General features: G+C 34.8%; 1 protein-coding gene across 2 annotated transcripts; it reads right to left on the minus strand.

The window, feature by feature from the left end:
- Positions 1-14: 14 nt before the first annotated feature.
- Positions 15-13,159, minus strand: LOC108473478 (uncharacterized). 2 transcript variants are annotated; one of them, XM_017775053.2, is made up of 16 exons: positions 12,684-13,159; positions 9,746-12,475; positions 8,482-8,941; positions 7,344-7,572; positions 6,554-6,718; positions 6,160-6,432; positions 5,790-6,035; positions 5,250-5,639; positions 3,765-5,162; positions 3,611-3,667; positions 2,782-3,210; positions 2,236-2,459; positions 1,816-1,949; positions 1,237-1,503; positions 967-1,145; positions 15-819 (listed from the first exon to the last, which is right to left on the minus strand). In XM_017775053.2, exons 1-16 carry the CDS (start codon positions 13,117-13,119, stop codon positions 730-732), a joined length of 7,707 nt encoding a protein of 2,568 aa, XP_017630542.2. In that variant the 5' UTR covers positions 13,120-13,159; the 3' UTR covers positions 15-729. The 2 variants fall into 2 exon arrangements, with proteins under 2 accessions (XP_017630542.2, XP_017630543.1); XM_017775054.2 differs by having other exon boundaries at positions 9,746-12,455; positions 12,684-12,890.
- Positions 13,160-24,325: the final 11,166 nt, after the last annotated feature.

A 24,325-nucleotide genomic window follows, 5' to 3' on the forward strand; every position in this document is an offset into this window, starting at 1 on the left:
GGACGGCCGGGCAATTAAAGGAAATCCTTAAAATATATTAGCATTTGAAATTTGACTCAATGGCATACAGCACAGGCCAAGCTTTGGGTCAATGTTTTTTTTCTCTCAGAAAAAGGGCCAATTAAGAGTATATAAATATCACCACTTTGAAATAGTTCCTTGTATGCAAGTACATTTACAAGAATTAAGACTCGCTACTCTTCTTTCTCATATATATACTGCAAAATCACACCAAAATCTATCCAGGGTACCAAATAAAACCGAACCCGAGAAAACCCAGATCGGAACCACGTAGAGAAAACAGAGTGGACCATCTACAACACTCCGCCAGCCAGAAAACTTAAAAAAGATGTATAGAAACAAAAATTGAACTGTGAACCCACAATTTGAGCCTCACATTCAGCATTTGTCTCACCAAGGGTTTTTTTTTTTTTCGTTCAGAGAGTAAAGCTCAATGGAAGAGAGATTGAATGACTTTAGCAGGCAGTTTGTCTCTTTCCCTGATGATTTTGGTTTTCATTGCCGGCGATTAACAACTCAGCAGGAAATATGTTGGTGATGCCAAGTTAGTGCAAGAGATATCAAAGGCACTGAGCTCATAATATCAACCAAGATCATGAAACGCAGCTTTTCTTTTCACTGTTCTGAAAGAACAAAAGACCAGCTTTTGTTCACCTTAACTGCTTTTGGACTCGGATAAGTTTCATCTTGATGCCACGTCACAGATCGTTAATCATTGAGTTGAACCAGTTTTACAGAGCCATCCCCACCACATGAAAGAAAACCATGTGACACAACTTGAATATCAGTAACAGCAGCCTGTGACATTTAAGCAAATTATTGCATCAGTGCGAATTCAAATCTTGAATTAAAAAAATTGACTCTTTTAACATCATAAGTAAAAACAAAACAAAACAGGGAACATGAACAAACTGGATGAACATGGCTATAATCACAAATGATTACCCGCACAACGCCACCGAAACCACGGGAACTTGGTTGCAAAAAGGTGTGCCTTTCATGCAATTTTGACCAATGATGAACCAGTTTGGCTGCTTTGGCATCCCAAAGTTTAACATCTCCATCTTTGCTTCCCGTTAAGAACAAACTGGTATTTGGGACGGTGGAAATTTTGGTGATGCTACCTTCACTCGTACCATTTGATAAAATAAAGATTAGATTAATATCAAATCATAGCAAGTAGCACTTCAGGGGGACAATAAGAAAAGCATGTACCTAAGTGAGCCTTTGGCATGTACCAAAGCATCCCACCATGATTCTGGTCTCGTTGTTTACTAGCTCCTGTTTTCATGTCAGCATTAGAAGATGTGTTGATGCTTATTTCAACACTATCATGGTGCCTGTGCCTTTTAGTCTTTCCAGTAGCTATGTACCGGAAGTCATGAAGTCCAACATCACCATTTTTACCACCGGTTACTATTAGGGGAGAAACAGAACCACTTCCGATGTCATTGTCAAACACTGCAATGGAGCGGGCACCACCTGCACAGAGAGATGCATAAAACATTGGTACCACAATAGATTGAAGTTACCAAGTAAATGCACAAAACACTAAGGTAGTAAACTAATTAAGACAAAACAATCAATATAAACATTGAATACAAATATAGTGAAGTTATGCTGCAACAATGTAGCACATTTATAATCCAAGTTACTATGTGGAGTTGTCTAATTCTGATTCACCTCAAATCAGAACTATAGCTACTCTGCACATGGTTTCACTGCATAACACAGTTTCTAACGAATTTGATAGAAAGAACTTTTGTATGGGAGATTGTGAAGGGGGAAACTAACCTTCATGGCAAACAATGGAAGCTCGAGAGGTTGCAGACGGAGCCAATGTATCCCATATAACCACATTAACACCATTGGAGCTACATCCAGCAGCAGCAATGACGGATCCACTTGAAGTAATGTAAGTGACATCCCTGCAACAGAAATTAACTTATTGATCGCAGTAATCAAGGGCCCATGGAAGAAGAAACACATTACAACATCTTAGTAACAGGAAGAAATCTATACCAATATACTCATGGTGGAAATCTAAGGGGAAAAATAGGATGAGTATGAACTTCGGACCCAGCAAAACCACACAGGACTAGATACAGTACAATCCTTGGACAATGATAAATTATTTTATTACATAAGCATGTAATACATGTTAAAGTAGGGACAGCCAACGCTTGTTTAAGCATTTAAAAGCAGAATACATACGATGCGTGGTTATTAAAGCAGAGAGATGATTCGGTTGGACGGATATTGCTCCTGCCTCCCACCTCTAGTTGCCACGTGCAAACAGTTCCATCAAGAGCAGCAGTAACAAATCTGTGTCCACAACGGTCAAACTCCAAAGCTGATATTGAGGCAAGAGCATAAGGTGGAGCAACATTTGCAGCAGGCAGTACTCCATAAGTTGCTGTTGCTTTATCCTTCCCAAACTGCAAGCATTAACATTATACATGGGCTAAATGCCTTACAAGATAGATGAAAAATGGAAATAGAAGTTCATGAATGCGTTTTGTTGGATGACTAATATGTTGTGTTTTTATATCTGGTACAGTTAAAGCCACTTCAGTGCCTCCTGGAGGCACATAAGTCCTATCTTACTTGCTCCATTTCTAATGCATTCAGAGACAGTGTCTTAAATTTAAGATAAGAAACTCGAGATCAGAACTAATACATGTCCGGTGAAAAGATTATGAGAACAGTATGCAAGATACTCTTAGAAAGATTTTAATTTTTGCTGTCAAAGGTTCATACCTCCCATAAGTAAATATGTGTATTGATAGAACCAACCAGGAATAAAGGCCTTGAGGGATGACTCGAGAAAGACCTCGTACTGATGTTTTCCACAGTGGCAGGCAGATCAACAAACTCCTCAAAATCCTCTTGTGTCTCCCAGCCCAAGCCAGAGGCTCCGATACCAGCATAACCTGGAATTCCAAATGCTCCACCACCTGTTAGGTGTCTCCCTGGTCTAGAAAAAGTATCCACACCAATGGTTGCCCCGCCCAGTCCTAGGTGAGCCCCTTTCTGATTACCAAGACCAACACCAGGAGATACACAGGTTGGAACTGGGGTTGATTCACAACCAGCCCAACCATTGTGTGGCCAATCTGCACCAGACCAGATATAATCTGATTGGCCTTTGTAAGGTATACCATCTTCCCAGTTAAAGAAAATTATGCCCTGAACCGGAGAGAACTGAATGGTTTAGTACTCTTCAAATGAACACATGCATGTAATTTATTATAAATTCAAGGAAATTAGTGGAGGAGAAGAGAACTGTCTTCCAACATTGACCAGCATCACAATAATATGATCACATGGTCACCTTTAGGGTATAATTGGCCTACAACCAACTCCATGATGAAGAAAAAATCTGAACATTTGAGGTCTTCCACAACAAAAATTGCCAGCAGGGAGCACAAAGAAAAACATGGGTATCACACACTTCACTAAATTGCTAACTTAAAGGTGTAACCTTGCAACTGAAACCCCTATCAAATATTCTCATAAGAAAGTGTTTTCAAGATTAAAAACCACATCTAATGGTAATGGAAAATGGGGCTGAAACACATGGACTAACCTTTCGGTTGCTAGCCAATGCAGCTTGCCTTTGATTAATGGAGTTGACACACAATGCCTGAGGAAAACACAGTTTTTAGTTGTAACGAGAACTAAAGATTTAGGATCTGGAAACACATTCTACTCAATCTGAAATAAGGAAAAGGAAGTATTACCTCTAGAAGCTCCCCATTTCTCTTATATATTTCTTTAGGGTTTTGGAAAGGTATGACCTCCTTTTCCGTGCTTGTTCCTTTCTGCCAGGAACTTAAAAAAGCATGGCCGTTCCGTAACACACTCCCAGAAGGTGATCCAGCTTCACCACCAGAAGAGCTATTGCTTATTTTACCTTCATGATTTTGGGACTCATCACTTTCATTCTCCCTCCTAATGTCTTTGTATAAATCATCCCATCCTCTGCAAGGCTTAAAATTAAGAAAACTTGACCAATTCACTTTCTCTTGTGCAAAACTTTCTGATATCATAGTAGGATCAGCACACATATTCCATAAGATATCAGAAGCAGAAAGCTGATTTGTGCTGTTTGTATCTTTAGTCTGACCCAGATGCTGATGTAGAGTCCTAGAAGACAATCTATACTCCTCCAACCAACCAAGAGTAGGAGGGTTAAATCCATTATCTATTTTCTGCTGTAAGAACAACCCAAGTTGTTTCACATGGTGAGAAGAAATATGTTCAAGGGCAATTTTTGGTAAGTTGGCTAATATCCATGATGCTGACCTAATGTTTTCTCTTATGCTTCTGTTACCTAATCCAACATCCAATGATAAAGGAGCACAAGAAGAAAGTTTATCATTGGAAAAGCCAGAAAGAAAACTGTCATCAGAAATGGCTAATGAATTCAACTTATGTTTCATGAATCTGGACATGTGTTGCCACACAAAAGCCCCTATAATATGCCATCTCTCATCCTCTGGAATCAAATTCAATAGCTCTCCAACTTGTTTTTCCTCAGCACATTTATCAACCTCAAGGCCATCTATTAAAACATCAGTCACTGTATCCGGAACCTGGTTTAACGTTTCCTTCAAAGCCATCATATCAACTTCATAAGGCGTATGCCCACTAGTATATGTAACTATGAGGGGTTGCATCATCAAAACTAAACCTTCTGAATTTTTCTGAAGCCAAGCAGATGCAAAATTTGCATAAAATTCATACAAATCAAGAAGGGTGAGAAGTTTTGGGGCCATGACCTCTTTGAAGATGCCAGAGAAGATCCTCATAGCTGCTCTTAAACTCGACAGTGATAGTTTGACCCCTTGAAAATAAAACCCCCAGGTATATCCAGAGTTGGATCTACCTTCATGGGACATACCATTTTCTCTATAACATAATTTTGATGGGGACCATGTTGTGCTGCAGACAGCAAGAAAATGCGAAAACAAAGAGGAGATATCCTCAGTCAACTTCAAAAGTGGCTTGTGGAAAAGAGGATACAAAAAGGCATTGTCATCCATATGATTCTCATGCTGGGAGTGTTCACGACAAAATCCATGTAACATATCATATCCAAGGAACCAGAACCCATTATTGCATAAGTTGACAAAAATCTGAAAAAAGGGGGAAATATAAACAAACCGTACATAAAAATTAGCCAAAAAAGAGAAGCAGACATAAACAGTGAAGAAACAACATACCATATTAATTAGGTAGGATGAAACCAACGAGAACTTATGCTCAAACTGTGCAAGTCCTGTGTGCAACTTATGGTGAAAATTTTCAAGTAGTTTATCATATTGATTCTCATAATCCTCAGAACATGTGTTTGCTCTAACAGATCCAAAGGAGGTTCTAGGCCAACTAGGATGCTCCCTCATCAATTTTGAGATATACCGGAGGGCCAAATCAAATTTAGCATAGGACTCAAGGTGAGAAGCAACACCACCCAAGAGCCAAGGAGAGGAACCACCAATAGAAGGTTTCAAAATTCCCAGTGAAGTTTTAGAACATGCAAAATCTGATACGTTCTCTCGATCTGTACCCCCCAGAATACTCAGGGAAGATGAAAGGCACTCCAAGGCTTCAAGCTTAAAACAAGAAAGCAGGGAAAAAGTCAATTATGGTTTCTCATCCATGAGTAGTAACATGCTCAAAAAACAGGCATAAATATAAAAGAAACAATTAAATACCCTAATTTTCATTTGAGATATTATCTTATCCCAACTAATCAAACTTACAGGAAGCCCACATCTGTTCAAGGAAGTAGCAGTCATCAAAGATGCCCATCTAGCAAGAACTCCAGCATTCTGGTCCCCTGCAGCATTTCTCAGGATAGTTTTGTTTGCAAGCATGAGGCAATACAGACCTATACTGGGTTCCATGAAAGCAACATGGCAGGATGAAAGAGTGGATGAACCAATAGCAGAACCCCCTTGTAAACCAAGCATGGTCAGGAAAGATTGAGAATAGTTCCCCAATTCCCACTGCAAACCAAGAGTCTTCAGAGTCAAGGCATGTAAAATTTTATGCATTCAGTAAACCATGGAGAAGTATCCATGACATTTTTGGAGGAATAATGTGAAAATTCAACAGTTCATTTATAAGCACCTCTAGAAGGCTTGCAAGCCAATAGTCACTTCTCTCAATTGCAGATGGAAGTATAAGCTTCGTAATCAAGTGACGCTCTAATGGTCCACCTCGCCCCTCGACAAGTCTACATATTACTAGTGCTAGCTGCTCATCCCCAAGGTTCTTTGCACAAACAGTAACTGCAGAAGAAGCATCACCCCCAAGCAGAAAAAAAGCAATAGCCAACTCTAGTTGATGTCTCCCCATCAAGACATAAGCATTTTTCAAAGCTGCCGCCTTATTTTTCTCCTCCTGTATCAATAACCAAATTGGATACAGAAAAAAATTGATACAATAGATTTCTTCTACCAAACTGTTCCTATACATTCCAACAACTATATCAAGAAATCAACAGTAAAAATAGGAAAAATACCTGAAAATTGCGTGAAAGAAATCCAACCAATGGTTTATCCTTCTCATCCTTGCTAATTTTAAATAGACCAGCCAAAACCTGAAGTCTATTTAATGCTACATACAGCAGTGTACAATCCTTGGGATCTTTCTTCTTAAGATATTGCATTCTAGCCAGCTTTTCCACCTGCAGTAGATGAACAACATCAGAGTCAACTAAAGTACACTCTTCTTCTTTTGGAGGGGAGGGGGGAATGCAGAATATTTTGTAATCTCATGCTGAACACTGTTCCATGGAATTCAAAAAAATGCAAACCCGCCTCTTGCCAGGCATTTCACTTAGCCTCCTACAAAGGGAATCTTTGGCACAACTAACAATTCACTCAAATTGTGACTTATACATAAATAACGGGGTGATAAACAGTCTAGCAGTAATAAAATTGGCATACAAACTAGCAATTGAGTACACAGATCAGATTCCACTAGCAAATAAGCGTTGCAGTACCTTCAAAATAGACCACCTAGAACCCATTCATGACAGGATCCTCACTTTTATGTGTTTTTCCTGCCTGCCTGCCCCACTCCACTCCACTCCACTCCACTCCACTCCACTCCACTCCCTCCCCTCTTTTTTTTTCTTTTAACTGTTAAGTGGAATATATATGGTGCCACAGTAAAGCATACTTGATAAATGGTTGCCAGATTGTATTTAGATATTAACGAACAAATACTACTCCACCAGAATAAAAGACAAATCCTTGTTTGCAATTGAGATGAGATGTTTCCTAAAAATCAGAACCTCAGACAATTACCCTTGTGCGCAGTTGGGTTGCATTAGTAAACCAAAATCCAATGCCCAACGTCTGCATTGCTGGCCAAGACGGTTCATTTGGTAGAAATGAACCAAACAGAGTTTCCTGGCAATCGGAGTGGAATGCCCATGCTATAAGCCCTGAGTCAACCACAAGATCTTCCAAAGATGCTGATCTACCAAACCTTTGCAAAAAAAGCAGCTGCTGAAACCTTAATGTGACCCAAAACCTGCAGAATTATATAAAAAAAAAACCAGTCTGAGAGAGAACTTTTTTCAGGAAAGAGGATGTTGGAACTACAATAAATATGAAATCTATTGCCAGTAAACAACCTCAAATTTCCTTAGGCAACAAATAAACTTCAGTATGGTACTGTTAGTTAATGTCATAGAGGCATGAGCTAAAATGAAAGGTAGTTTGTACTACGCAGTTGTACAATTGTTATTATAATAGGTTCAATGCCTCTATCTTTCATTTTCTTTTAACGAATTCCCACGAACAACAAATTCTTTCATATAGACAATTCAGGGCAAACCCATGAATTCAAGTGAAGGCTAAAAGGTACTTTTCTCCAAAACTGAAGAAAAACAAGATATTCAGTGATAAATATAATGGCTGAGATATCTGAAGAGGGAAAACTTTCTATGAAGCATGTTCATTACAAGTTTGCTTAGCATCCCACAAAGACTCAATTACTGGATTCTTTAACTTCCCAAGTAAGACTCAATTTACCGGGTTCTTTAAATTCCCAAGTTTTTTTTTACTTAAATGAATATCTCCATGTGATATTTAACAGACTTGCTTTCAGTTTGGCCCTTCAAAGATAACAAAGTTACAAAGTTTGAATTGACCCTAAGTTAACCTCCATAGCATAAGTACATCTTTGATGCCTAGTACTTCCAATGATCCTAGAATAATAAACACTGTTGGCACCTCTACTATTAGATTTCCTAGCTACAAAATTAATGCAATTAAGAAACAAACATGTTTTCTTTTGAGGGCAATAAGCAAAATCTGGGACCTATATCCAGTTCCACCTCACAAGCTCATTCACTAAGATGGAGCTGAATATAAAACTATAAAATAATTATAAAATTTCCAAGAATAATTTATAAAGATAGTTAAGGTTGAACACTACCTTCGACCTGGTTCATCAAGATTTTCATAAACAGAAGCAGACTGTGGATTACTAACTTCATTTAGAAGATCTACGATTGCAAGAATCTGCATCTTCTCTGTGGCAGTTATAGCTGCCAACTCATGCAACTTATTGATTGGTTCAAGGAAGTCAACAAGTCCAGATTTTGTTGAAGACGAGCTGAATGCGTTGCTGGAAGCATTAGACTGAAAATTATAAGCAAACGGCAACAAGCCACTTTGAAATTGTGAAGACGATGTCATCGAAGTAGCATTCTCATTCCATTGGAATGCATTAACAGTTGAACTTTTGGAGAGAATCCCTTCAATGTAATCAGATAAAGGCATCTGCGGAACAATGTCACTGATCTTTGGATGGTAACCTCTCTTCTCTGAAATATGACTAGAATTAAGATATTCAACCAGATGCTTCACAGAGATGTATGCACGTTTCCAATTGCCTAAACACATTGAAGATGACATGCTTTAAGTAACCTGAAATTAGCAGCCTGAAGAAAACAATTTATAAAAGCCTACTCAAAGAACAGCTTCGCCAAATTAATAAACAGGATATTTCAAGTATATAACCAACAAAGATCTGCTGTTCACTATTTCAGATATATTTATAACCGTAAATGGGTTTTAGCCAAAATTAGTGCAGTGGTTGTCATTTGCCTCCAAGAGTGCAATCTATCCATATATATCATATAATAGACGGGGAATGCACAGATAAATAAAATGGAAAAGAAGCAGAGAAGAAAAAAACTCATTTCAACCTAAAAAACATACTTCAAAGACAGTTTAAAAAGATAGAAATATTATTAGTTATTGCTATTCTCATCTATCAGAGTGACAAATCTTAACCAGCCAAGTCACTGGGAGGTTTGAAAAATAAAAGAAAATGAGTATAAGCAATATTATAGGCTGCTTAATTCTTCCACAGCCATATGAAGGAATACTAAGAATCTAACTGGAGGAGAGAAGAGAAGTACAGTAAGATGTGCATGAGTAATTTATTTAGTAGAAAGGCATTCCCCATCAAATTAAATATCATTGCTGTGGAAATTTTAGCCAATATCTTTATAACCTTTTTAGTCAAGTGAGAAGTAACCCCAGATGTACATTAAGAAACAAAAGTAAATAGAAAATCACAATACCATTCGAATAGTGGCATAGTAGCAATAATCAAGGAAAAACAATGCAAAAACCTTATTATTCATCTAAGCCTCAAACATGAGAATTCAAAAATTAAAGTGAACTATTACCTGAATATATATTTGCAAAGAGTGACTCCGGGTGATAAACAGGCAAAACTCTGGCTAATGTCTCCACTATGTCTAGCATACTCCAGTAACCGAGTAAAATGTTTGACTTGCATTTTATTTGACCCCTTCCCACTAAAAATGCACTGGATAGGTGACCATTGTTGGTATTTATCTTCTTAAGAAGGTCGGACATGCATCCTCCATTACTATTTGCAATTAATGTTTCTTTGTGACTAACAACATCATGATCACTAAAAATTTCAGAAAATGTGCCCTTGCCCATATCAATATCAGAATCAAGAAGGCTTTCTGGGTTAAATTTTTTATAGAAATCAGTCTGATGTTTGTTATCTAAAAGAAACAGCCATGGACTTAAAAGACTCAAGTAACTAGCATGCACAACCACACCTGTAGTCCTGGGGCCCCACAAGAAATCATGAATAGCAGAAAAAGTATGACTGATCCCAATGCAAAACCAGAATTGCACACCCGGAGATTGTTTAGAGTCTAACAAAGCATGACCACCACATCGCTTCTGAACATATACACGCAACTCATTGCGCATGCAAACTGCAAGTAATAACTGACCGTTTCCTAGGGCTAACCAATTTAAAACAACAACATATTCATCAAGTGACAATGTGTCTTCTAAAATAAAAGTCCCCGAGTCTGGTAGGCATATAGAGTCCCATATACGAAGACTAAAGACAGTATTTGACGGACTATCTGAGCCAGTGGTTGCAATCTTCCTACCACAACTGGTCAATTGTATAGCAGTGACAGGTCCTTGATGTGCACTAAACATGCCCACAAGTTCCCATGATTTGTGAGAAATTGATGGTTCACTGGGGCTACATCTCCACAATTTTATACTACCATCAAAGCAGCCTGTGGCCATAACATATGCAGGACTTCTACAACTTAAGGAATCTTTATGAAAAGGTAACTTTTGCTGCACAGGTGTCAAACCACCAGGAGAGATCACAGCAAAACTTGTGACCTGATCATGAAGATGAGGTTCAGGCAACTGTGCTGATGATGGAGTAACGTGGAGACAATATCTTGTGCCAGAGATAGTTTTTTCAAATTTCCTTGCATTGCATTCAACAATATTATCATCATTGAAATTACATTCAGAGCAGCTTCTTGTCAGATCATAAGCATGCATGGTTATTTCCCAGGAAAGAGCCCGAAATTCTTTCATCCAAATGCCCAAAAGTAAAAATCCATCACACATATAAGTTTCATTACGAGACAAAGACAATGGTACTGTATATATGTTGGTTGGACCATCCTCGTAAGGATCATGACCTGCAAAAGGTATAGTGCATATGAAGTAACATTCTATGCCATCTCCTTCACCATGAAAATTCTTTACTGCAAAGCAGTCAATTCCTCCAACATGTCCTAGAAGAAGAAACCGATCTTCAGCCAATACTAAAGGTGCCCAATTCAAGCTTGAATATTTAGAACATTTACCGTGAGTTACATGCTTTCCACTAATTCTCCATGCAGGAATCAATGTTGGAAGGCCATGAATGGCATTCGAATTGTTAGAAAGTGACCAAAACAGAAGTAGCCCATTAGAATCCAAAGAAACAACCAAATCAACTTCACAAACATTAGGGTGTATAGCAACTTGTAAGATTTTACTGGTATGACCATCTATATCTAAAATTCCTCCTACTGAACATGATAATAAATTTTCAGTCCTAGATTCACTAGGAGGTGCATTTTCTGTATCATTTATCATTTGGGTATATAACATGGACCAGGCCAAATATTTACACGGATATAAATGGATAGAAGAGCATACAGTTGGGGGTCCAGACGCACAATTTCTCATGATAACAACCTTTTTAAGAAGCAATTGTTGCTTTAGAGTTGAAAGTCCATTTCTATTAAGATGTTCAACTTCAAGACCCTGAAGCTCCAGTCTCTTCCACAATGTAACCCGGGGGAACCTCATTGGTGATATGTCATCAAGACAATGGATTGCCCAGAAAGTAACCAATTTTCCAGGGCCAAACCCTATTAACCACTCACAGCTGCCAACTTCATTCTTATGTTCTTCTCTAAAGAAGTATTGGTTAGTTTCTTCAGTGGTTTTAACCATACCATCAATTTCCATTGCCCATGTAAAAAATATATCTGCTCCCAAAGTTCCACGTAATGCATTATCTATCTCGATTACAGCAGCAACACAAAATGACCTCCTTGTAGTTTTCTGATCGTAAACACTGCCTGCTTTCTTAACTCTAACAGTGTCTATCTCACTCCATAATCTTATAGTTCCATCTAAACAGCATGTTAACAATATATGTCTCCGCAAATGTTTTCCATCTCTCAACAGTTGTTTCCTTGACGATGGCCTCCATTGAAGCATTGAAACAGGTTGAGGATGGCCTAGCACAGTTTTTGCAAATCCAGAACTTCCATCACTGTAAAATACCAAAACAGACTTGCTTGCCTCATTGACTCCTTCAATTTGCAAATCCTTTGAAGAAAATGCAGCTGCGGAAGGGCCTTCTATTGACCACGAGGCAGAAACCATATTTTGAGGCTGATCTGCTTTGAATTTCCAAGCTATTTCCCAAGATTTACTCTTCCTTTTCCACAAAACAGCCTCCAGTCCACCGGCTATTAGCCCATCCCCAGAAGCCGTCCATCCAACTGCCTCAACTTTTGTAGACTGTAAAAGTACTGCATTCTGGCTCCAACAAAAAGAACCTGAATCAGTAAAAGAGGAAATTCCATTTTGAGATAATCAAGCCATTTATAACTTAAAAACAAATACAAAACTGTAATTTTTATAGCTCAAAATTTACAACTGCACGAGAACCCATTAACTCAACAAGCAGAACTAAAATTTCCAAACTTTAACGTTGCTAGTAACTTCAAGTACCTACCAAAATTGAACTCCAAAAGAGATGCATACCTTTGGAATTGGGCGTCGCTGAGTCGTGAGAGAACAAGCAAATGCAATTATCCGAGGCCGCTGCGAGCTCACCAGAAGAAGGCCTGACCGGAGACCACGAAACGGCGGTAACAGGGGAAGAAGCGACAGAAGAGATCTCGAAGACTTGACGGAAAATTGAGCCCATACGAGTTTGTTCGGAGGAGAGAGGAGAAGGGAAGTGAGAGATCACGAGAAGGGACGAGGATCCGTAAGCTACCCATGAGTAACCGGCAAAGTCAGGTAACCAGTCTATGGCGGATTCGGATCGATTGGGAGCAGGCGGGATGAGCTGAGATCTAAGGAGGGAAAGCGGGAGGTGATCGGTGGGATCCACCTCGGAAATGGAGGTTGCGTTTTGAGAAGTGGAAGTTGCCCATGCCCCAGCCATGTCCTTCCAATGCTGAAGAGGGAACATAATGAGCGATACAAGAAACAGTTATTTATACTGTGTATGTTCATTTTTAGGTTAAACTGCCAGTTTAGTCACTTATATGTGCTTGAATTAACATTTTAATCATTGAACTTTTAAATTTTACTGTATCGTTGTGTTATAATCACAGAACCGTTTAACTCACGTTAAACTATTAATATTTTTATTTCAGATAAAAATTTTAGCTGAAATTGGATTGCTAATCTTTGTCGTTTTTTTCTTTTTAAACAATTTAATTTTTTATTTATTATTTATTTATTGTCTTCTCCTCTTCTTCTTCTTCTCTTTTCTCTCTTCTCCCTTTCAAGTAGTTTATTATGAGGATGTTACTCCTCTCTTTTGTTTCTCACTTTATTTTTTCTTAAATTTCATCACTGTTTATGATTTGACCCCTATATAGTTTAATCCTTTGTGCCTATTGACACAGTATATAACACAGAGGAGGTTAAAGAGGAGAATGTGATAGTGGAGAAAAAGTTGGTTCACCTAACAAGGCGTAGAGTTGAAATGGAACAAGAGGACAGGCTGAAGATTATTGAGAGAGCTAGAGAGAAGGAATGCTTCAAGGTTGTTGGAGATACCAAAAATATCCATTTTTCATTGTTTGGGAGGGTGTATATTGTAGAGGTCTTACTGTCAACTAGTGTGACATGATAAGCCGTTGCGAGGAGCTACCATCAAAGAGTACGTATAAGAGGTGCAAGACTTGCACCATGGCTATCATTCTTTATGATAGTACGAGGTTGTCACGCTCAAGTTAGATCCAATAATCATCAAATACGTGTTTACACCTAAAAAGTGGGTGCCTCTCAAGGACACTTGTTGAACAGATGGATAGTCAACAGGTAGTGTAGGCTTTTAAGAAGGAAGTGAGTAGTCTAAGTTTCATGCTGAGGCCGAGCGATCCAAGGTAACTAATCTTGAAAACACCCGAGTGGAATTGAAGGGTTGGTCACAAGCACTTTTTAAATAGCTTGTCATCATGACATGTGTCTAAGTCTAAAGGAAGTATAACAGTGCTAATCCAAATCTCTTGGATGCCATTTAACTCTTTATGTGTTTGTAGGATTTACTATCCATTAATGTGCATCTCATGTTATTTTGGGTATTAATTTGCTCAAAAATAAAGGATAATGTTGTTTTGATTTTGCATCTACAAAGCAGATCAACGGTATTAGTATATTTCTAGCGTGAAAAGCCTATGTTTTAATATTTTTCTTTTAGTGTAATAATGATTCGAACTTAGATTATTTTTAGGAAAGATGAATTAGGTTCTTAAAAAGATATTTTAACTTTCCAATTAGATGAATTTTCTATATTTATACAATGGAATCATTCCAAAAATTTTGATTATGTAACACCCTCACCCAACCTGTTCGTCAAGCCCGGGTGAGGAGTACCACAAATGAACTGAACGAATCCACACAATTTTTTACCTAACAACTTTATGGACTGATTGAATTTCTTATTAATAGATGTTCCGATAAAGAAACCTTAAATTAAATAAAAATTTAATTTCTCAAAATATCCAGACCTTAAAGAGATCTACCTAAATACAATGTAGTTGTTCTCAAGGTGAAGCCTTTGAAGGTACCCCATTTCCTATGTGCATGACATTAAACTGACAATGATCTTTATTCCAACACGATCTAACACGGTTTGACTTAGTCCCTCATTAATTTCCTTGTTCCATGAATCCTACAACCACAGGTCAAACCTCTTGTAAGTTCGTATGAACTTAGTGAGTTTCTACGTTTTACAATAATCGACCTCATCTTGTAGGGGTTTAAATAAAAAGTACTAAATACAAATGTCTTCTTGCTTGTGCAAGTAAATTTTCCTTACATGTAACACCCCGAAAGTTGTTATAGTAAGAAAGTGAGATATTATCTTTGATATAGTAAAATAAAGAAATAAAGTGAAAAAAAAAAAAGAAGGGAAAGTTTGAGTTATGTCAACAAAATCTTTTTAGGTAGTATATTATGATGTATTAATTCAAGAAAAGACTAAATCACAAAAGTGAGAAAATTTTTGTGACCTAATAGTAAATACTCAAAATTTAAAGGGTTAGAATGTAAATATGAAAAAGTTGAAGGACCAATAGTGCAAATATTTTAAGGGTGGAAGGATCTTGAAACTAAGGAAAATTAATGAATTAGGACCAAATTGAATAAGTGGAAAATGTATGAGGGTTTAAATCACAATTTTACTAAAATGAGTGATGATTCAATGGAGGGATTTTGAATGACCGTAAAGGAAAAAATGGTCATTTAGCAAAGAAGATAATTTTGAAGAGTAATGATGATGTAGGTGATATTTGAGATTAATTAAATAAATAAATATTAGTTTATTAATACTTTGATTTGACATTGATTTATATTTTATTAATTTTTATTTAGTATATAAGGAAAGAAATATGAAGAATTTTCTTCATCTTTTTCTTCATCTTTCCATGCTACTAACGTGAGAAGAAGAAAAGAAAGAAAGAAATTTTTTTTCCTTTACAATTTGGTCCTTTTACCAAAAATCTACCATGTTCACTTAGAAATCAAAAGAATTTTCATAGCCATCGAGAGAGAAAAATATTAAGGAGACTATGGGGAGATAGAATATCAAGTTAGATTCAAGAAAATAGAAGTTGGATGGGAGATAAAGTCAAGTTAAAGTTTGGTTTCAAGAGAATAATGTATGGATGTTAAGGTTTTATGTTATTTTTAAGCTTAGTAGTGATAGAAAATCATAAAAATGGTGTTAAAGTAAAGATTTCTCACGAGGAAATATTTTGTTTTTGACATATTGATGAAGAGAGAAGTTAAGTGAATCAAGTGGTAGGAGAAGAGAAAAACAAGAGATTTTGATAGAAAAGAGATAAGTACCCATGAACTTTCTTGTTATTTAAAGATTAAAATGTGATTTTGTAAAATAAATGGTAATTATAATATATATATATATATATATATATATATATAGTGTGAAACAATTTCTTAAGTGAATGAGGAAATTATAATAAAAGTATAATAGTTGGGTTATGTGTTAGCAAAAATATACAAAGTATTAGATAAGTGAAATTATGGAAAATGTGAAATTTTATGGAAATAATGACTAAATTGAAAGAGTTGAGAAATATATGTGGTGGAAAAAATAACACAAGTGAAATACATAGAAATTTGATATGGAAAATGAGATAGTGGAATTAATTATGTAAATTAAGTGAGATGTGAAAGAAAAATTGTTTAATAGTGAATAGAGAATTTTTTTTAAAAAAAATATTTAAATAGGAAAGTTATAAAAGTTTACAAGGTGTAACATCCCTAACCCGAATCCATCGTCGAAATAGGGTTACAGAACATTATCAGAGTTTACAGATCAAATAAATAAACATTTCATATAATATAACATTCATGTTAGAAACCAATTGAAATCAAACATATTGTCCCTTATGCGAGCCCTCGAGGCCCAAAATACGCATTAAAAACAAGTAGGGATTAAATCGGGTACTCAAAGGATTTTTTAGAAAACATTAATTTTTTTTAAAGCTTCAGGGGTCACACGGCTATGTGTCCAGGCCGTGTAACTCACATTGTCAAGAGACACGCCCGTGTTTCAGGCCATGTGGACATTCGAAATAAGGACACACGGCCGTGTCCCAGCCCACGTCCGTGCCCGTATAACTCCCTGACTTGGGCCACACGGCCAACCCACACGTCCGTGTGCTAGGCCGTGTGAGCATTCTGACTTATGCAATTTAAAAGATACAAGGGACACATGGCCGTGTCACCTGGCCGTGTGTCACACACGGCTGAGACACGCGCCCGTGTCTCTACCCGTGTGGATGAAAATAGGTCATTTTCCAAGTCATATTTTGTGACAGCCCTAATAAGGCCTTAGTCGAAAAGTGGTTTCGGGACCATAAAACCGAGTCCCGAAAATAATTAAATGTTATATTCTGTGTTTATTTCATGTGAAAGTGCATGTGTGAAAATTTCATGCTTTGATTTTGCCATTTGTGAATGAAATTATGAAATAGGACTTATGTGAAAATTTCTGAAAATGCTATAGGCTAATTTGTAGTGGCCAAATAATTTGTAAAGCAAAATAGGAGGATTTTCATGTCAAACCTCCCACTTTTATGTGTAGTGGCCAGCCATCTTGTTAATGGTAGACAACATGTGCAATTTTTTTTTATTGAAGTTATGGCATAAGTATGGCACAATTAATATATGTCAGATATGTGTCATAAAAGGTTAAATAATAAGAATAACAAAAGGATGGAAAGGAAAAAGTTTGTCCATCTTTGTTCATCATAGCCGAAAAGAGGAAAGCAAGAAAGGAGGAAGCTCTTGAAAAATTCGGTCACTTGGGGGAAGAAGATGCAAGATAGTTGACTCCAGTTACCTGCTCGGGTTGGAGTTCGCCGGAGATATTATCACACTGTCGAGCTCACACTATTGGTGTAAGTAAATCCTAGTATTTCGAGTCTATGGCATGTATAGGTTTTAATGTTGAGTCTGTGATATTATAATTTAGCCAAAGGTGTTGGCTTGTATTGATAAAGTGTTTTGGCCATGTGAATTGGCCTATGTTGGCTAATGATGTTTTGGGCCTCGTAAGCCCATATATGGGACAGATTGCATGTGAAAAGAAAAGTTTTAAATTGTTTGAAATTTTTTGGCACAGTTTTTGTGTGATTGACTGAGTTTAAGTCGGGTAACACCTCGAACCCTGTTCCGGCGAGGGGTGTTACATATTTCTCACCCAATCTGACACCAACCTAACTCAACATTTTTACACATCAACAAGCCATAACAAGGCATTCAAAACAAGCCAAAAATAAGAAATATCACCACATACAACCAATATGCTCTTAGGCACCTCAAATGACAACTTAAAAACATGTCAACCAAGTATCCAAACTTACCTGAATGACCAAATACATATATGCATATTCAAACCACACTTTACTTTTCATCATTCTACCATATTAAACACACATCAAATACGGTAAGGCCACACATATATATGTGCATCAAAATATACCAAACACAAGCCATATAAGTAACTAATCTCAACAAAACAATTATATGCCAACATTGGCCAAATTAGCCTATATATGCCATTATAACCGAAATTAATTTACTGAAAGTACCAAAAGGACCGATGGATAGTGTGAAATAGCTCCGACTAGCTTCCAACCCATACGAGCTTTTGAATTACTATAAAATATGGAAAATAACACAGAGTGAGCATTTAAGCTTAGTAAGTTCGTATAACACAGAATTTAACTTACCATAGATCCATAAAATAGTAAGCAAACAAAGCATATCTCAACCAATTTTGCCAAAATCCTAAACACATGATCACCAACATATTAGCCATGAAAATCACATATAAACTCCAACACACATGGTTGAATTTATCAAATAATCATATTTCATGTATTTCATGTAAATACCAGTAATAGTTCATATCGAACTCATATAATCTCGTAATAGAACTGTGCCCGTTGAACCATTTAGAATATCGTTGGATTTACGGGTAGTACATACGAAGTGTACTTAACTGTAATCTGTCAATTCATATACATGTATACTCATACGAGTTGTAAACAGGAAGCTCCTTCTAGCTGAATAACGGAAAGCTCATGCGAGCTGAATTAGGGGAAGCTCATGCGAGCTGTGGTGTGTCCGCAACATATGCAAGACCCAAACCAAATCGGTAACCCTAATGACATTTGTATCCTACGAATTCCTAAGGTTCAAACCGAACTCGGTAATCGTCGGATATGCGATCGGTATTTATACATAGCAATTATACAAATCACATATATATGATTCAATTAAAACATATAAATACTTAATTTAATTACATGAACTTACCTCGACAAGTATATGTAAATACAATTGCGACTAATCAGATATTTTCTCTTTGCCTCGATCTAACTCTGTACAAGGTTTAATAGGATCTATACGAATAAATTTAACTCATTTCAATATAATTCTCATTCGCTTTAATCCAACATGGAATTTTGGCAAAATTACCATTTTGCCTTACAATTTTTATTCCTTTGTAATTTAGTCCCTAGACTCGAAAAATAAAATTCATACAATTTAATCCTTACTAAAGCCTAGCCAATTTTATACATATTAATAGCATCATTTATTTCACAAAATTCACAAATTTTGCCATAAATTTATCATTTTTTCAATTTAATCCTTAATTGACAATTCCATCAAAATTCTCTTTACAAAAGTTGTTTATCTAAAAACAACCATTCATTTTCTATCATCAAACTTCAAAATTCAAGCATATTCATCAATGGAAAAAACCTAATGCTTTAACAGATTTACAAATTAATTTCTGAACTAGTTAGATTAAGCTACTACGATCTTGAAAATATATAAATTATTAAAAACGGGACAAATATTCATTCCTAATTTAGCAAAATAAGCTTGCCTAAATTTTCAAGCTTCCATGACTATGTTTTTTTTTTTGGTGAATGATGATGAGAATAGATTATTTTATTTTCTTTATTATAACTTTAATCACTAATTTCCAAAATTAACATTAATATTTCATTCAATTTCTAATGATGACTATTCATACCTATTCACTGAGCACTTTAATGGCCTATTTACTATATAAGAACCTCCAATTTAAAATTATATAGCTATTTAATACCTTTATCTATTAGAACACAACCTTTGCACTTAATGCAATTTAGTCCTTTTTTCAAATTAGGCATGTAAACAGTAAAATTTCTTAACGAAATTTTTATACGATATTTCTATCATACTGTAGACCATAAAATAATATTAAACTAAATTTTTTTAGTTCGAATTTGTAATCCCGAAACCACTACTTCGGTTTAACTAAAAACAGGTTGTTACACAAGGAAATATTGATAATAAAACATATAGCTGAAAATAAAAGAATATATGAATTTTGTAATCCAAACTACAATTATTTCCTAAGTTGTGGAAATTAAGGGTTAAATCGTAAATTTGAGAAATTTTATATTAGAAATAGAAAAGTGAAGTGCATAACACTTAGAATGAGAAACATTGATATTGTAGTGAATTTTGGAATATTAATAAGTATTGAATTATGTTATATGTGTTATTAGAAGTAAAATATATTGCTACATGAAATTTTGTGCTAAGGACTAAATTACAAAATATATAGAAGTGCTATGTGAAATACATGATAAGGATTATTAGTGAATTATAGATTAATAATAAATTTAGAAATATATTACATGTATTAAAAATAGTGAAGATATAAGTATACTAATTATTGGTGCAAGGATTAAATTGTAAAGTATGAAAAAGTATTATGCAAAAAAGTGTAAAAGTGATATGTGTGCATGATATAATTTGCCCAAGTAAACGAGATTAGAACTACTAGGATATTAGTGGCATGCCGTTAAGGAACCTTAGTGCGCTCTCTAATTATTAGTGCTTTCCTATTATTAGCACATTAGTGCTCTTCGTTTAGCACATTTGTGCTCTTTGTATAGCACTTTAGTGCTATCTGATTAATAGTGCATAATAATGCACATCTGTATCAGTTCCGTATATCTTAAGTGTTCTGTTTAGGTTACTGGGCCTCTACTAAAAAGGTAAATAATTTTCGTTACAAGGTAAAGGTTTATCTCTAGTTCATGTTTGAAATATTGAATCAAAAATAAATTGTGAAAGAAATAGTGAGAAAATCATGAAAATTTACACTAGATGGTAAAATATGATACATGTATAAAAAAGGTAGTAACTTTTATAAGTTGATTTGAGGACTTAAGAACTAAATTGTGAAATAAGTAAAATTTACGGGTAGAAATATAGATGTATTCATTGGAAGAATGATACATTGGACTAGACCTAAGATGAATTAATTCTGAATTAGTTTGTGAATTAATTCACTTGTGATGTTCATTGTGTGATTTTAAAAAATAGTTTATAATTTTTTTAAAATAATTAATTGTTAACGTGACATACAAGTAAACTACCATGTGGATGTCAAGTCAACAAAGTTAACAAACATTAATTTTCCATCCATTTTTGGTTATTTAAAAATAATATAAGCTTAAGGGCTAAAGAGAAAAAAAAATAAATGGAGAACTAAAATGACTTTTTTTTATTCAGTTGGATAGCCAAATAAGTTATTGTGTTTTTCTTTTATATAATTTTTTCTATAAAATTATTTTAACTTTTCAATTAGATGGATTTCCACATTTATTGAAAAAATAATTTCAAAAATTTGATGATTTTATCATTTTTTGGTTTTCTTCCATTTTAAATACAATGTATGATAGATTATTAGGATCATAAAAAAAAGTATAATGACTTTTTAACTCTCCAACTTTATAAAAAGTCATTTTAGTCATTCATTTAATTTTTGTTTCTTTTAGTCCTTGAACTTATTTTTTTGTCAAATCACCCTAAAATGAATGGAAAAATAAACGTTAACTTTGTTAACATACACATGGATTACCATGTGGATAACATGTCAGCATTTAATTATTTTTTAAAAATTTAAAAATATTAAAAATATTTTTTATAATTTTTTCTAAATAATTTAATGATTTTTATTTTTAAAATATTTTTATATATTTTCAATTTTAAAAAATTAAATACTAACATGTCATCCATGTAACAATCCACGTGTATGCCACATTAGCAAAGTTAAAAAACATTAACTTTTTCATTCATTTTGGGGTGATTTTGTAACACCCCTTATCCGACTCAATCGTTGGGTCCGAGTTACAAGATGTCACATCTGTTGCCGGAACAACTATCATTAAATATACAGTAAATAAGTCATTTAAACATACATTCAAGTCAAAAATACGTTCATAATATGATACATAAATAAATCCGAGTATTAATCAAGCTTACAAAAACTCTTTTGTTGACTCAAGCATGAAATATGATCAAATTATAAAGTTTTGAAAATTCAAGGTTGACGTCGTGATGTCAACTTTGTCACGTGATTTTGCCAAATAGTTTGTCACGTCACGACGTTAAGCCACTCGACGTCGTGACGTCACATCGTCAAGACGAGGAAATGTGATTGTCGAGACAAGGACTCTGTTTTGGTAAAAATTTAGTCATTTGGTACCTATTTCATGTCATCCGTACAAAACTTAAGTTTGGTGCATAATTGCACAACTACACCTGCATAAAACCATTCCAAAGACATACCAAATAATCACATTTAACCATTTCAAACCATTTAATACAACATTTCCACAATTTGACATGAAAAGCTATCAATTCAAATTATTCAATTTCAACCTATTCAAATAATATATTTAGCCTTTCAATTCATGCTCAATTATATCATTTAAGTGCTATTCAAAATATCGCAACATGTTACCAAAGCAAACACATATACTCATGAGCATTTACTTTTCCAAAATCAAGCATTGAATAAAGTTCTAACTAAGTAACTTCCAAGCTAACACTAATAATTACCCATGTACACGCCACACATAATCGAGTTTTAATACGATCAAAAGACTACCGAGTTAATAGGTGGATAGTGTGAGCTTCTCGTAGATCCAATTGACATATTCCGCAATTTGGCAATCTATAGGAAAAGAAAAAATAATGGGGTAGGCATAACGAATGCTTAGTAAATTCATAGGTATTAAAATGAGAAACTTACCTCGATTTACAATTAAGCATGTTAAATTAATTAACTTGACAAAGTTTACCTAATATAACAAGTCACAACAACAAGGTGAGTTTTGATACATAACCAATCATGTAATATACCAAGTATATGACATACCAATTAAAATAATATAAGTAATATTACATGTATACCGAAGCTTTATATTCAAATCATTCAATAATATCATATTTAAACATTAAATACATTTTGTGTCATCTCGTTGTCTCATTCCATATTAACAGTATTACTTGATGAAACTCAGTAAATGAACTTGAATACACTGGTACTAACCACATTTGATGCTCGTCCGAAATGAACATATATTTGTGTTAGGTTACCCGTCTGGGATAAACTTATATATCGGCACAACAAATACCTTGGCTAAAGTTGTAAATATACATATCAGGTTACCTATCCAGGCTAAACCTTACATCAGGTTACTCGTCTGAACTAAACTTATGTCACATGTATCTTTAAGTCTGCAACAAATGTTGGATCTCGATAATCATCAATAATTAACCACATTTGTTACTCGTTCGAACTGAACATATATTCGCGTTGGGTTACCCAACCGGGCTAAATATTTATATTGACACATCAAATAGCTTGGCTAAAGTTGTAAATATATATGTCAGGTTACCCGTCTGGGCTAAACCTTTAAAACGACATCAGGTTACTCATCTGAGCTAAACCTGTGTCACATGTATCTTCGAGTCCACAACAAATGTTGGATCTTGATAATCAATCTATATCGGTATGTACAAGACCTTTATTAAGTTCATTAGAGTAATTCCAGCATATTAATTCATATTCATTTATTTACAATTTAATCCAAATTTCACCTTTTGTACCAAATCGTAAACAATCCAAATTTCAATTAAACATATATATATATTCTTATTTTTAAATACAAAACAATTTAAAAGAAAAACACCATATAAACTTGATTAAATCGGCAGACAAGTTAAATTGCAATGAATAATCGATAATTTTACCTTTTCCCTGGTTATCCTTGGTTTGGTTCAAATCTTGATCTATATAATAATTCAATTCAATTTATCAATTCTACATATATTTTATCATCCTATTTTATGCATGTATCAATTTAATTTTATTATTTGAGTGCCCCTAAAATTTTACATTTTATTCAATTTAGTCTCTAAAATCTAAATTGCCATAACTTTCAAATTTGAGCTTCGATTTCGAAACTGATCTCAATTACATCCTTCCATAACCATCTATTAACTATAATTACAAAAATATTACACCAATTTTGGAATCTATGCACTTTAGTCCTTATGTTAAAAAATAGCAATTAAACTTTACAAATTAGTCATTTTCATTCCTAAGCTTAAAATCTAAAAATTTAGTACCAAAAAATTCAAAGAAATCAACAATGGGATATTTTGAAAACTTTGAAAATTTTACAAATTGGTATACAAACTAGTTAAATCAAACTCTCGAGATCTCAAAAATATAAAAATTATAAGAAAAAAATTGAATTCAACATAAGTCGAAA

Source organism: Gossypium arboreum, chromosome 11 (genome assembly GCF_025698485.1).
Source record: "Gossypium arboreum isolate Shixiya-1 chromosome 11, ASM2569848v2, whole genome shotgun sequence".
Lineage (NCBI taxonomy): Eukaryota > Viridiplantae > Streptophyta > Magnoliopsida > Malvales > Malvaceae > Gossypium > Gossypium arboreum.

What these genes read in the sequence shown, in the direction of transcription:
- LOC108473478 (XM_017775053.2), bottom strand. Translation starts at nt 13,119, where the DNA reads ATGTTCCCTCTTCAGCATTGGAAGGACATGGCTGGGGCATGGGCAACT. An exon ending in CTTTGCAAATATATATTCAG is followed by an intron (nt 8,942 to 9,745) that starts GTAATAGTTCAC and finishes CAATGTGTTTAG; the next exon opens with GCAATTGGAAACGTGCATAC. An exon ending in CATTGGCTAGCAACCGAAAG is followed by an intron (nt 3,211 to 3,610) that starts GTTAGTCCATGT and finishes TCTCCGGTTCAG; the next exon opens with GGCATAATTTTCTTTAACTG.